The sequence below is a fragment of the Panthera pardus genome, unplaced genomic scaffold, assembly GCF_024362965.1.
Source record: "Panthera pardus isolate Hobbes unplaced genomic scaffold, ASM2436296v1 HiC_scaffold_4, whole genome shotgun sequence".
Taxonomy (NCBI): domain Eukaryota; kingdom Metazoa; phylum Chordata; class Mammalia; order Carnivora; family Felidae; genus Panthera; species Panthera pardus.
The window spans coordinates 9278677-9292090 of record NW_026526969.1 but is presented as its reverse complement, the minus strand read 5'-3'; the positions used below and the strand labels follow the sequence as shown (position 1 = coordinate 9292090).

The 13414-nt window shown below is 44.5% G+C and overlaps 1 protein-coding gene and 1 non-coding gene across 2 annotated transcripts in view; both read left to right on the top strand.

Annotated features, from left to right (window-relative positions):
• Window positions 1-13414, top strand: part of ZKSCAN1 (zinc finger with KRAB and SCAN domains 1) — a 66516-nt gene that overhangs the window by 3363 nt on the left and 49739 nt on the right. Inside the window, exons 2-6 of the mRNA XM_053894240.1 lie at window positions 6224-6736; window positions 6981-7134; window positions 9152-9243; window positions 9520-9646; window positions 12118-13007. Of these exons, the coding sequence (XP_053750215.1) occupies window positions 6311-6736; window positions 6981-7134; window positions 9152-9243; window positions 9520-9646; window positions 12118-13007 (1689 nt within the window). The 5' untranslated portion in view covers window positions 6224-6310. The remainder of the gene's footprint in view (window positions 1-6223; window positions 6737-6980; window positions 7135-9151; window positions 9244-9519; window positions 9647-12117; window positions 13008-13414) is intronic.
• Window positions 3172-3273, top strand: LOC128774780 (U6 spliceosomal RNA). The gene has a single exon (XR_008419247.1). It is a non-coding gene; the product is annotated as a U6 spliceosomal RNA (small nuclear RNA).

Genomic DNA, 13414 nt, shown 5'->3' with positions numbered 1-13414 from the left:
GAAATAAACCCAGCCCTTCCCACTGCTGTTGTGACTTTTCTCTTTGCCTAAGTAGGAGCACAAATGTTGAGGGATGGGGGAGAGGGCCTCATAACTGGGGGAAGAGGGAATGTGCCTATGCCCTCATCTCTGCCCCTTTGGGTCTCACTTCCTCCTCAGAGTCTCTTCCTGTTGAGTCCCACTGACCCAATAAATATCCCACCTTCCCCCCACCCCCCAAGCAAGCTCTGTGCCCAACGTGGGCCTTTGAACTCAACAACTCCGATGTCAGGAGTCACATGCTCCACCAACTGAGCCAGTCAGGCACCCCAAGAAGTATCCCAGTCTTTAAAACTCTGGCCTAGGTGTGGGCGCAAATCAAATTCCTTTCCTTTAGTCTCCTTCGTATAGCTGAGACAAGATAAAATTTTCATGAAAATATGAAAATTTTTCTGATGCTAGACTAATTTCTACACCAGTCCTGCTCAGTTGCCCCTGGTTAGATTTGAGATGATTCCTACTTGTGTCTCCTGCTGTGTCTCCTTAGCCACACAGCTCCCTGGTGAAAACAGATGGCAAATGAGGCCCATTCCTGGGTGGTGATCCTTCACAGGCACCTTCAGAAGCCTTTCCTCTGGGAAAGAACCTGTGTGCACACAGAAGTTCTTCCTAACCCCACGTGTTGGGACAGAAGGAGTTTGGCATGATGGCTAGAGCTTCAACTGAGGGTTCCTAATACCAAATCCTACCTCTGCCCTTTAATTGCTGTATGACCTTGGGTGTGTTAATTTAACGTCAGTAAGCCTTAGTTTTGTCATTGTAAAGTGATATGATCATCATAGCTCCCTGCTAAGATTGTTCTGTGAAACACTTAATATCTGGTCCGTGGAAAGCACTCAACGAATATAAGTTCTTATGCCCCTGAATGAATGTTCTTGAACAGTGATGAGGGGCAAGTGGCATTTTAGCTAAGCTCTAAAGGATAAGTAGGATTTGAAAAGGCCAGAAGACTGGGAGAGGAAATCCCAGACATCGACTGTGATGTGAGAATAGGATGGTGATCAGAATCCAAGGCATATTTAGGAGCTACTCCTTCTGTGGATGGAAAAGGTTCATGCCGGAGAGGGAAAGAAATTGATGCTGATGGTGAACTTGAGAGGAAACTGGGACCAGGTACTGGGGACTGGTGACTGGAAAGCTGTAGAGGTTTAGGGGTTCCTTCGGTGGCCCAGTGGCTAAGCGTCCGACTTCAGCTCAGGTCATGATCTCACAGTCTGTGGGTTCGAGCCCCATGTTGGGCTCTGTGCTGATAACTCGGAGCCTGGAGCCCGCTTGGGATTCTGTGTCTTCCTGTCTCTCTCTCTGCCCCTCCCCCGCTTGCCCCTCATTGGGCTCTGTGCTGACAGTGGAGAGCCCACTTTGGAACTTCTGTCTCCCTCTCTCTCTGCCTCCTCCTCTCACACTCTCACTGTCTCTCTCTCAAAAACAAACATTTTTTAAAGAGAGAAGAAAGAAAGAAAGCTATAGAGGTTTATGAAGTAGGGGGAAGGGGAATAAAGGCAGGAAACCAAAGAGCGGAAGCCAGACCTGACAGAACTAGGTAATTACTTCTTCCTGGTGCTTGGAGACTGAATGCCTGTAAGGAGAGGAATCCAGAAAGGTGAGATTCTGAGCTTTACTGAATGAGGCATTAGTAGAATATCTGATCGCTAATTGCCACTAAAGGGAAACAAGAAGTGGCAGGGGAAATGGCAATATTTTGAGTAGCTCCTCTTTCTCCTCAGTTTAGCAGAAATAAACTGCCAGGTTCTCTAGCAGATAAGTGCAAAGAAGTCAAGAGTCTTTGTCTTTCAGGGGCTTAAATTTTAGTTGGGAGGTGATGGGAACTGCAACCGAAATAACGATAATGCAAGGAGAATATATGTGGCATAACTAGGAACAGAGAAGGCATTGAGGGTGTTCAAAAGAGGAAGGTATCTTAGTTAATCTGGAACGGCAGACGTTTTACATCTGGAAGAGTACGTCAAAATTTGACCAACGAGGTTGACGTGGTCGAAACTGTTCACAGCGAAGGTGTGACGATGGGATATCCCACCCTGTGCTTGGGGAACATGAATGGCCAGAGAGGCTGAAACACAGGACATCACGACGAAGAAGAGCGGGGGGGGGGGGGGGGGGGCGGGGGGGTGGAGGGGGTGGAGAAGACTGGAAAAGTAAAGTAGGGTGTGTTCTTTGAACACTAAGTTGGCAGATAGCAAAAATTCACAGGCGCTAATTGAGGATAAAGAGATGCCCGGAAGCGTACTTTGGCAATACGGCAGTGACCTCGCTTGGTTCCTACTGGACCTGGGAGAGATGGAAGGTAGAGAGACTATGGCACTGTGGCGCAGATAGGGAGCCGGCCTTAGGGTGGTGGGAAATAATTGTGGGGGGCACAGAAGGACAAGGTAGTGTTTCTTCTGAGTTTTCAGAATGAAATTGAAGAAACTAAGGCTTTTAGGAATTATTTAGCCTCCAGTTGGGAAGACGCTAGCCAAAGGAGCCATCTGTTGGACTGCCTGTCCTACTGCCTCTTCCTGTGGGGGCAGCTTTCCTAACGAGGTCTTGGCTGTTCTGATGCCCTGGCTTCAGGGCTGTCTCTTCCCAGACAACGGCCTTGTTGACACACCAGTTACTTCCCTGGCTCCTCTAGTGCTGATGTTGAAACTTCCTTAGAACAGTTGGCACCTTCTGCTTTGTATTGAAATTATTTGTGTAAAAATGGGAATCCTGCTTCACATCTTTGTATCCCCCTCCGTCTAGGAAGGCACTTGGCATATTGTAGCCTTGGAGAGGGAGATGTTTAAGAATTTAGTCATAAGGACTTTACCAAGGCAGCTCTGAAGTTGTAAAACGTATTTACTGCAGCAAGGAGGGTGGGGTGCAAAACCGTTCTGAAGGAGATCAGCGGGAAGGGCTGGGGGGTGGTTTGCACTGGACTTGACCAGCTTAAAATCACAGAAAAAAAAGTGACTGAATTCCCACATTTCTGTTTATTTCTATGTCTGTAGAAAGCCTTTTTGAATATAACGTTCTTTGTTGTTCCTAGAGTCCGCTACTTTAATAAGGATTTTGATTTTACTAAGGACAAAAAAAAGTTAAGATAGAAAAACCAACCCTGTGAGAAATCTCAGATTAAAACAGCCATCGCCAGTGCTCGCTTTGGCAGCACGTGTGGTCAAATTGGAACGATGCAGAGATCAGCATGGCCCCTGCACAGGGACAACGCAAGATGCTGAAGCGTTCGATTAAAAAAAAAAAAAAAAATCACCTCCCAGCTTTTTTTTTGGACACATTCCTATCTGTAAAAATTATTTATAAAAATTGTATACATGTAGTATTATACCAGTATTTTATATAACAAAACAAGGATACATTTAATTGTGCTATTCAAAAAATACTTTTGTGTTTTAATTGTGCATGATCCCTTTTCTACCAAAATTACCAAAAAATTTTTTAATGAGAGCCATGTAATTAAAAATGCTTTCTAGCTTAAAGTTCTTGGCTTTGGATGATAGAGCAGTTGAATGCTCTGTCTCTAAAACTTGAATTTGATGCTGTTGAGACGAAAAAGATACCTCACAAAGATTTGCCAGTTCAGATGGAAGAAACACATTGTCAGCTCTGCTTAGTAACTATTGGTCCTATCCACCACGCAAAATTTTTGTTGTTGAAATTCAGCTAGTACATTTCCATTTTTCAGACCCTTAAATCATCTGTTCTTAAAAACTAATCAAAAGGTGGCATGCCTAGCTGGTTCAGTCAGCAGAGCATGATCTTGGGGGTTGTGAGTTCAAGCCTCATGTTGTGCATAGAATCTACTTTTAAAAAAATCAAGGGGTGCCTGGGTACCTCATTCGGTTAAGCATCGGACTCGATTTCGGCTTAGGTCATGATCTCACAGTTGATGGGATTGAGCCCGTGTCGGGCATGGTGCCACTGTTAGCGCGGAGGCTCCTTGGGATTCTGTCTCTCCCACAGTGCCTCTGTCTTTCTCAAAATAAATAAATTTTAAAAAAGAATCAAAGGTGTTTTAAGTGTTTTTTTTTTTAATTTATTTTGAGAGCAAGCACATGCACGTATGCAAGCAGGGAGACAATGGCGGTGGGTGGGGGGGTGGATTATCCCAAACAGGCTCCACCGACGGTGTTGTAGGCATCGACTTGAGGCTCAATCCCACGAACCGTGAGATCATGACCTGAGCCGAAATCAAGAGTCTGATGCTTAACGGACTGAGCCACGCAGGCACCCCTGTTTTAGGTTTTTAAAAAACAGACTTTTGGGGGCACCGGGGTGGCTCAGTCCGTTAAGCATCAGACTCTTGATTTCGGCTCAGGTCATGATATCATGATGGGATTGAGCCCTGCACTCACAGCATGGAGCCTGCTTCAGATTCTCTCCCTGTCTCTCTGCCCCTCTCCCTCTTGTGCACTCACTTGTTTGCTCTCCTCAAAGTAAATAAACATTAAAAAAAAAGAAAAATCTTCTTTAAAAACACAAAAACAGACTTTTAAGATCTTAAAATTCTTCATTTGGAAGATTTTATACAGTGTAGAAAGTATAAGGTTTTTAAATATTAACAGATGATTAGGTTTGTCCAGGATACTTAGTATCATCTCTGGAAGTTACAATTACATAACAATGTCGGCGCCCCCCCCCCCCCCATGCACTTTTTTTTTTTTAAGCAGCTGCCCTGTCACTTATTGGTTGATTTCTTGTTGAATTAGTTTGACATTCGTTCTTACCCACTAATCTGCGTGAGTGAAACCTCGCAGTAGGTAGAAGCTTCATCTGTGCCACTTTCTTAACGTGTGTTTCCACTGTTTGCGTTTCTTCGAATTGTGCTTTTTCTGTTGGAGTCTTTAAGCTGCTGGTCTTTTTTCTTCTTTTCTTTTTTCCAGATGTAATTGACATATAACATCATATTCCAGGTGTACAACATAATGGTTTGATATTTGGGCAAAACGATCACAACAAATCTAGTTAACATCTGTCACCACAATTACAATTTTTTTTTCTTGTGATGAGGGTTTTTAAGGGCACTTAGCAACTTTCAAGTATGCAATACAGTGTTATTCACTGTAGTCCCCTTGTTGTACATTATGTTCCTATGACTTCTTTACGACCTGGAAGTCTATCATTTGAGCCCTGTCACCCAGTTTGCCTGCCCCTGTACTTGTCTCTTTTATGAAGACAAGATTAGTTCAAGCTGGATAAAATAATCCATTATTCCACATAACTGGTCTCAGGTAAACTGGGAGATATCACAGTACCTAAAAGCGAACAGGTGAAATGAGGAAATTTTGGCAGCCCTCTGTGTGGGGGAGGGAGGTTCCCACTTTTTCCTTGGGACGTACCCTGTGACGTGTGCCGGTTCGACATTTAACCAAGGGCGGGTGTTAATGTCAGTTTGTAACATGCCGTCTGTAGAATGGCACTGGCGGTCGTGCCTCCCTGCAAGTGCTGTTGTGTCCGGAAATAAGATGACGTGTGTACTGCTTGAAGCCTGGTACCTGGCGCCCTGCTGACACTCAGCTCTCTCTGGGACGAGCACTTAGAAGCATGGCGTCGTAACCTGCTGTCCTGGAGGTTAGGTGTTCAGACTCAGGCACACACCCTAAGGGTGTTATTGGCCTGTTGGACGTTTCTCTCTGCACGCCTTTTTTTTTTTTTTTTTTATGGGGGCACCTGGGTGGCTCAGTCAGTTAAGTGCCTAACTCTTGATTTCAGAGTTAACTCTTAACTCAGTCGGTTAAGTGCCTAACTCGTGCAGGTCTGATCTCTCGGTTCATTTGTTCAAGCCCCACCTTGGGTTCTGCATTGACAGTGTGGAGCCTGCTTGGGATTCTCTCTCTTCTCTCTCTCTCTCTCTCTGTCTGTCTGTCTCTCTCTCTCTCTCTCTCAACAAACAAAAAAACTTAAAAAGAATTTATTTTTAAGTAATCTCTACACTCAACATGGGGCTCAAACTCACAACCCCGAGATCGAGAGTGTGCCACCTGCTCTACCAACTGAGCCAGCCAGGCACCCCCTCTCTGTAAGCCTTAACATATAAAATGACGGTGAAAACAGTGTGACTCTGGAGGTTTTGTTTTTTCTTTTGCTTTTCAGAGGCATTTTCAGTGCCTTGATGTGCAGCCTTGTGTGAAGTGTTGACACAGGTCACTTTTCATAAAGGTACTAATAATTATGTTTACTATGTCAGGAACAATACCGAAACATATCAGAAAACATCTAGAACAGAAAGGAGAGCACAGACCCTGTTTGGATCAAGTCAGCTCCCTGAGCCTGAATGATGACTGCAGAATCCAGGGAAGCCACAGGTCTGTCCCCCCAGGCTGCCCAGGAGAAGGATGGTATCGTAATAGTGAAGGTAGAAGAGGAAGATGAAGAAGACCACATGTGGGGGCAGGATTCCAGCCTGCAGGAGACGCCGCCTCCCGACCCAGAGATTTTCCGCCAACGTTTCAGGCACTTCTGTTACCAGAACACTTTTGGGCCTCGAGAGGCTCTGAGTCGACTGAAGGAACTTTGTCATCAGTGGCTCCGACCAGAGATAAACACTAAGGAGCAGATCCTGGAGCTGCTGGTACTGGAGCAGTTCCTCTCCATCCTGCCCAAGGAGCTCCAAGTCTGGCTGCAGGAATACCGTCCTGATAGTGGGGAGGAGGCCGTGACCCTTCTGGAAGATTTAGAGCTCGATTTGTCAGGACAGCAGGTAAGAAGAAGGTGAAACCTATTCTGTATAAGCAGCACTTGGGCTGTAAGCCTGGAGCAAAGAGAGAGTTGCAGTTTGAAGCTGGCACTGGTAGTCTTTGTGGTGGTTATTCTTCTCCGCTCAGATGCTAAGAGGTGCTCTGGCCTCCTTCGCCTGCATCCACTCATTATACGTACCCTCTTTCTGTTCATTTAAACTCCTGTGTAAAAAATGATTTACCCATAAACCCACCATTTGTCCTCAGGTCCCAGGTCAAGTTCATGGGCCTGAGATGCTTGCCAGGGGGATGGTGCCTCTGGATCCAATGCAGGAGTCCTCAAGCTTTGACCTTCATCATGAGGCCACCCAGTCCCATTTCAAGCATTCATCTCGGAAGCCTCGCCTCTTGCAGTCACGGGGTAAGAAAGAAGCAAGATTTCATGTGGGGGAAAGCAAACTGTCCGGGGTGGGAGTGCCCTCTCTGTGTTGCTGAGGGCCTGTAATAAAAAAAATTTTTAAGCATGCTTTTTTTTTTTTTTTTTTTTTTTTTTTTTTTTTTTTTTTTAATCATTACACTTTATTGTCATTATTAATAAATATTGGGGGAAATGAAACTTACAGCTCAACCTCAGGAGTTAACGTTACTGAGATGGTAAATAAAATGTGCATCTTGAACTGGGGTGGACATTACATTATTCTTGGAATGGTTAGCCTTTTGGATGTCCAGATTTTTTTTACAGGAAAGTGCTAGGAAGTGGTAATATATTTCCGGTCTGGGTTTTAAGACACTCTTGTTAATGTCCTAAGTTGCCTTGAAAAGGATCAGTTTTTAAAATTCATTTTATTTCAAAAAAAAAAAAAAAATTCATTTTATTTCAGATGTGTCAGAATGTTGTAGAACGTCTTTTTCTAGCTTCCAAAAATTTCAAACAGTGTGGAAAGGATGGGAAAAATATTTTGGTTTTTTGTGAGGAACATGAGGAAAAAAATCATTTCAGGGTCATGTAAATGAAAATCAGTTTAAGTATTTTTTCCTTTGAGGGAAATATTAATGTCTTTATCCAATTTAAAAATCAAAGTAGGTATGTAGACATCTCTAAAAACAGTAACATACTAAAAGTCGTTGTTCGAGAGGAGTTGATAAAGGAATGTTCCTTATCCAATGTGTTTATTTGTGATGGCATTTAAGGCGTGAATATTAGAGCTGCAGAAAACGTTCTCTGCGTGCTGGAGAAATCCATGTAAATCAGTGCATTGTGATGTTTGATTCACCACTGTCCATGAAGTCCCAGCCATGTCCTATCTAGGACTTGCGAGGTCTCTCTACCCTTCACGTGGGGGAAGCCAGGAAATTGAAGAGGGTATTTTTAGTTTTAAGTGCCAGATTAAGAGCTTTTTGTCCCCAGAGTTAGCAGTTTTAGAGACCCTGACACCTACCCTTGATGCTTACTAAATAGATCTCCAGGGAATTCAGCCATTTGCATTTATCCTCAATTCCCTCTTGGCACTACCCCTCTTCCAGAGTCTTTCCTAATTCTCAGAAGGTTAAAATGCTAGATACTTGGGTCTTTTTTGCACATTTTGCTTTAGCTTCTCTTTTAACCACTTGGTCTGAAATAGTTACAGGGTTTAGTAATTCAGTTTCAAGTTCGTTTCTCTTCTGTCTTTGCAGCTCAGTAACATCATCTGTTTATCCAGTAATACTTCCAAATCTCACATTACTTGGCAAGGGAAGATTTTAATTTTGCGGTTTAGAAATTTGTGTAGTTGTTCTTACATATTGCAGTTAGTGTGATCATCTGATCGATGTCTTGTATTAGATCCGTGTCAACCCACGCTTTTATATACTTGTGAATGTCTTGTCGACATCTGAAGCATGTATGCATTTTGTCAGAAAACTGTGGCTGAGGGAGAAAAGTAGAAGCACAAAAAACAGCCAGAATAGATTCCCTTGTTACTCTGAGTAATGTCTCTGTTCTGAGACATTACTACGGAAGATTGTTAGCACTCATGTTATAGTGTTCATAACTCAATGAAATTCTGATGCTCTGGCTCTTTGGACTGCGGAAAATTAAATTGTGAGCCAAACTTGAATCATGGACTGAATTAACCCATATCTGTAGCTGAGAATAGGAAGCTGGCTCTGCCATTCTTAACTGTGTGACATTAGACAAGTCATTTACCCTCTCAGGGCTTGGATTCCCCCTCATTAAACTAAAGGGATTGGACCAGGTGATTTTAAGGACCCTTTTATGACACCTTGTGACTCCCACCTAAAAGTCTTTTCTTTGTTAAGTTCTCCGTAGTTAACTATTCTGTAGTTAAGCACTGAACATCGAACATGCTGGTGCAGGAAAGAGAGTGCCCCGGGCCCTTCTTGGAGGGGAGGCCCAGCACAGAGCTGGTTTCACTCACAGCTCCTTTCTCCTCCCTCAGCTCTCCCTGCCACCCACGTTCCTGCCCCTCATCACGAGGGGAGTCCCAGAGACCAGGCGATGGCATCTGCACTATTCACAGCAGATTCCCAGGTGAGCTGTGGGCCCCTCTGCCCTCCTGAGACCCTCGTGTCTGCCTCTCTTCCTGGAGCTCTTTTAGCTCTCTCCACCCAGGACACAATCTTGATGCCCCAACCCACAGAGTAGCCCCACTCCTCCTGATCCCATTCACCAGAGCCTTATGGTCACCTTTTCTTTCCCAGCATCCTGTAGGTTTGCAATCAATTCTGTCCCTGACTCCAGGTTTGGGTGATGGGGTTGTCCCTGAGCTTTGGGAGAACTGAGTGTGGGGCTCTCATATTATTTCAGGCAATGGTGAAGATCGAGGACATGGCCGTGTCCCTCATCCTGGAGGAATGGGGATGTCAGAACCTGGCTCGGAGGAATCTCAATAGGGACAACAGGCAGGAGAATTATGGGAACGTGTTTTCCCAGGGTAAGACTAATGCAGGATTGTTGTCTGAGATTGTTTTGCATCTTTTTTTGTTAGTTGTGGAATTTCTGATGTGGTCAGCTGAGAGTTGACAAGGATTGAGAGACTACTGAGCCCCCCCCCCCTTTTTTTTTCAGACCAATTAGAGAAGGAGCACAATTATATTTACTTAGCCCCCAAAGCCTGATACTGTGATTCCCTGATTCCAAGTGGATTTTTTACCTTTCAGTAGTTTTTGCTGTTAGAAATCAGAAATACTCTTGTGTTCTGAGTCCTCACCTCTTCAACCAATCTGATCCTAGGATTCTTCTCCGGTCCCCTTGGGTTGCAATGTAGGTGCCTCTGTCGAGGGGGTAGAATCTGTATTTCCTATTAGGTCCATGTGAGACCTGATCATTGGTCTAGTCCTAACCTAGGACCACATTCCTGGAGTTACCAAGCATCCTCCCCTGGGCTTTCGGTCTTTTTCCATCCTGCGAGCACAGCTCCACAATAGCTTTATTTAATTCATGAACTTGCGCCTGTTACCTCCCTTGTGATTAGGATTCCCAGTTTCCAAACCCAGTGCTGGTCTTCTGTGGAGAGGTCTGTTCCTGAATGAGTAGTAGGAACAAAAAGAAGTTCTAAGAGACATCATCCAGATAAGATAAGGTGACACAAGTGACAAACATTCCCATTTGTCCCTGCAAGACCTCAAGCCTTGAAGACAATACTGGACAGCAGCTCCCAAATAAATAGTATCATGGGGGGTTCACAGTGAGACTTCTGCCGGGGTGGGGTGAGGGGGGGTAGGGAGGAGGGTCACTGAAGGGGACTGAAGAAGGAACCTCAGGTTTTGTCTTGAACCATAGATATAACCGGGTGATAATTTCCTGGTTAAGCCAAGGAACTGATCTGTGTTTATGAGCTTGGTATTACCTACCCCATGATAACTTCAAAAAGCAAACAAACAAAAACAGTACAGTCTGGGAACTATCCAGATAACCAAGGACTTTGGCTTGGAATTCAAAAGAAGTGGACTGATGTCCTCAGTATTTATGGCGATTTCATCACTAAAATCAGAGGTTAGATACCGTTCAACTCTCTGTAATTTCTTTTGGAGGTCTGTTTGGGATAGTGCAGACCCACTTGGAAAGGGTTCTTAAAGCCCAAGTAAATAAAGAATAGGGTTGAGATATCTTGGGTCTCTCCCTAGATGATTGTAGAGATAGATAGATAGATAGATAGATAGATAGATAGACAGACTCTACATACACACATTATAGATATATATATATATATATAGATATATAGATATATATATGTAGATATAAATAATACTGCATGGTTTTTGAACAGTTTTCAATCTCTATTTAAAAATAACGACATGCAGAATTTAGCAGTCTACAATAAAGGTGTATTCCAGTGTTTTACCAGTGCGCTGGTTGCTACACAAGAGCGTCAGCCTTGTGTTTGTAAAATTTGGGATTTTTACATTCTCTCTGTCATGGGCCATATACAGAATTGTTTTCAGTTTCTTTTCTGTTCTCCGTTATTCTCAGTGGTCTGTCAGTGAAGGTTCTAGTTACGTTTATTAATGCCCCAACCAGCTGCTTCCCCCTTGTCTCTGATACCTGAGCACTGTCAGCTCTGTGCTGCTCTCACTGGAGGAGATAATCTCCTGTGTCTCAAAGGCCTATGTAACCTGCCAAGTCCAGAGCTCCTTGTTTTGTCCGTTAACCATGGACTTGTAAAAAGCTCACAGAATTGGAGGAGTATTCACTTTTCCTTTATTAACTATGTGTATGCCTTTCTTTGTGCTAATACCACTTACTGTTTTCTAGGAGAGACCTGTCCATTCTTTTTTCAAACTCATACTTTGTTAGAAATGGAAAGTGATTTTTTTTTTTATGTTTATTTATTTTTGAGAGAGAGACAGAGTGTGAGCTGGGGAGGGACAAGAGAGACAGGGAGACACAGAATCTGAAGCAGGCTCCATCCAGGCTCTGAGCTGTCAGCACAGAGCCTGATGCAGGGCTCGAACTCACAAACCGTGAGATCATGACCTGAGCCGAAGTCGGACGCTCAACTGACTGAGCCACCCAGGCACCCCTGGAACGTGATTTTTTTAAACATATATTCCTTCAAATTAATTAGGGGGTGACCAGTCATACAACTGTGAATGATGACCTCCTGCATTCCTCATTCCTTCCTTCCCTAACTGGTCCTGCTCCCTCCGCTCTTCCCAGGTGCACGCTCCCATGCTGTCAGCACACTGCCCCTGCTGTCCTCCCGCTCTGTCTGCCCTCTCCTCCCCCAACTCTGCTCCCTGTTATCCCCATTTTCTTCCCCTGATTTTCTCATATTTCATCCCTGTGGATACTGTGATGCCACTTTACAGGCATGTAGAAGCTTCCTGGAGAACAGTGTCACTTGATTGATTACCCCACAGGTTGAAAAGAAAATGTTGCTATTTGTATTTTCTGTTGTGTCAGGTTGTGAAAACAGGAATGAGAATGAGGAGTCAGCCTCAAAGGCTGAAAACGCAGAAGACTCAGCATCACGTGGGGAGACAACAGGAAGATTCCAGAAAGATTTTGCAGAGAAACGTGAACAGCAGGGCAGAATAGTAGAAAGGCAGCAAAGAAACCCTGAGGAAAAAACCGGAAGAGAAAAAAGAGATTCGGGGCCAGCTACAGTCAAGGAAAAAAAACCCACCACGGGAGAGAGAGGTCCAAGGGAGAAGGGTAAAGGATTGGGAAGAAGCTTTAGTCTGAGTTCAAACTTCAACGCCCCCGAAGAGGTGCCGACGGGAACGAAGTCCCACAGATGTGATGAATGTGGAAAATGCTTCACGAGGAGTTCAAGCCTTATTCGCCATAAAATAATCCACACTGGAGAAAAGCCCTATGAATGTAGTGAGTGTGGGAAAGCCTTCAGTCTTAACTCAAACCTTGTCCTGCATCAGAGAATCCACACCGGAGAGAAGCCTCATGAATGTAACGAGTGTGGCAAAGCCTTCAGTCACAGTTCAAATCTCATTCTCCATCAGCGGATCCACTCTGGAGAGAAACCTTATGAATGTAATGAGTGTGGGAAGGCCTTCAGCCAGAGCTCAGACCTTACTAAACATCAGCGGATCCACACGGGGGAGAAACCCTATGAATGTAGTGAGTGCGGAAAAGCTTTCAACCGAAACTCATACCTTATCTTGCACCGGAGAATTCACACACGAGAAAAGCCGTACAAATGCACCAAGTGCGGCAAGGCCTTCACCCGGAGCTCGACCCTCACTCTGCACCACAGAATCCACACGAGAGAGCGAGCCCCCGAGTACAGCCCCGCCTCCCTCGATGCCTTTGGAGCATTCCTGAAAAGCTGTGTGTAAGGCAAGGAGTTGTCAACAAGCCATTTCCCCCTTCTGTTTCCAAAATTACCTTAGAGACGTGTGCCCACGGAGGGGAAAAAAGGCAGCCTCAACAGATTATAAAAGTCACACTTAAGGATCCTTGTAGCTACATCAGCAGTGTTCTGCCTTTGCATAGTCTGTGGGCATGTAATCCCTCCACACAGCCCCTGCAGGGGAAAGCTAGTCACATGGAGAATCCTCACGATACTTCCGTACAAGACGAAAGCACACATCACGGCAAAACGTCAAGCTTTTCAGTAATGAGGATACCTTTTAAGGTGCTCTTGGCCCAAAAAACCACAGTACAAAATTGAAAGATTAAGATTGGCCCCGTGAAAACGATACTGAGGTTTAAAGCTGCTTGCTGCAAACAAACCCCACTT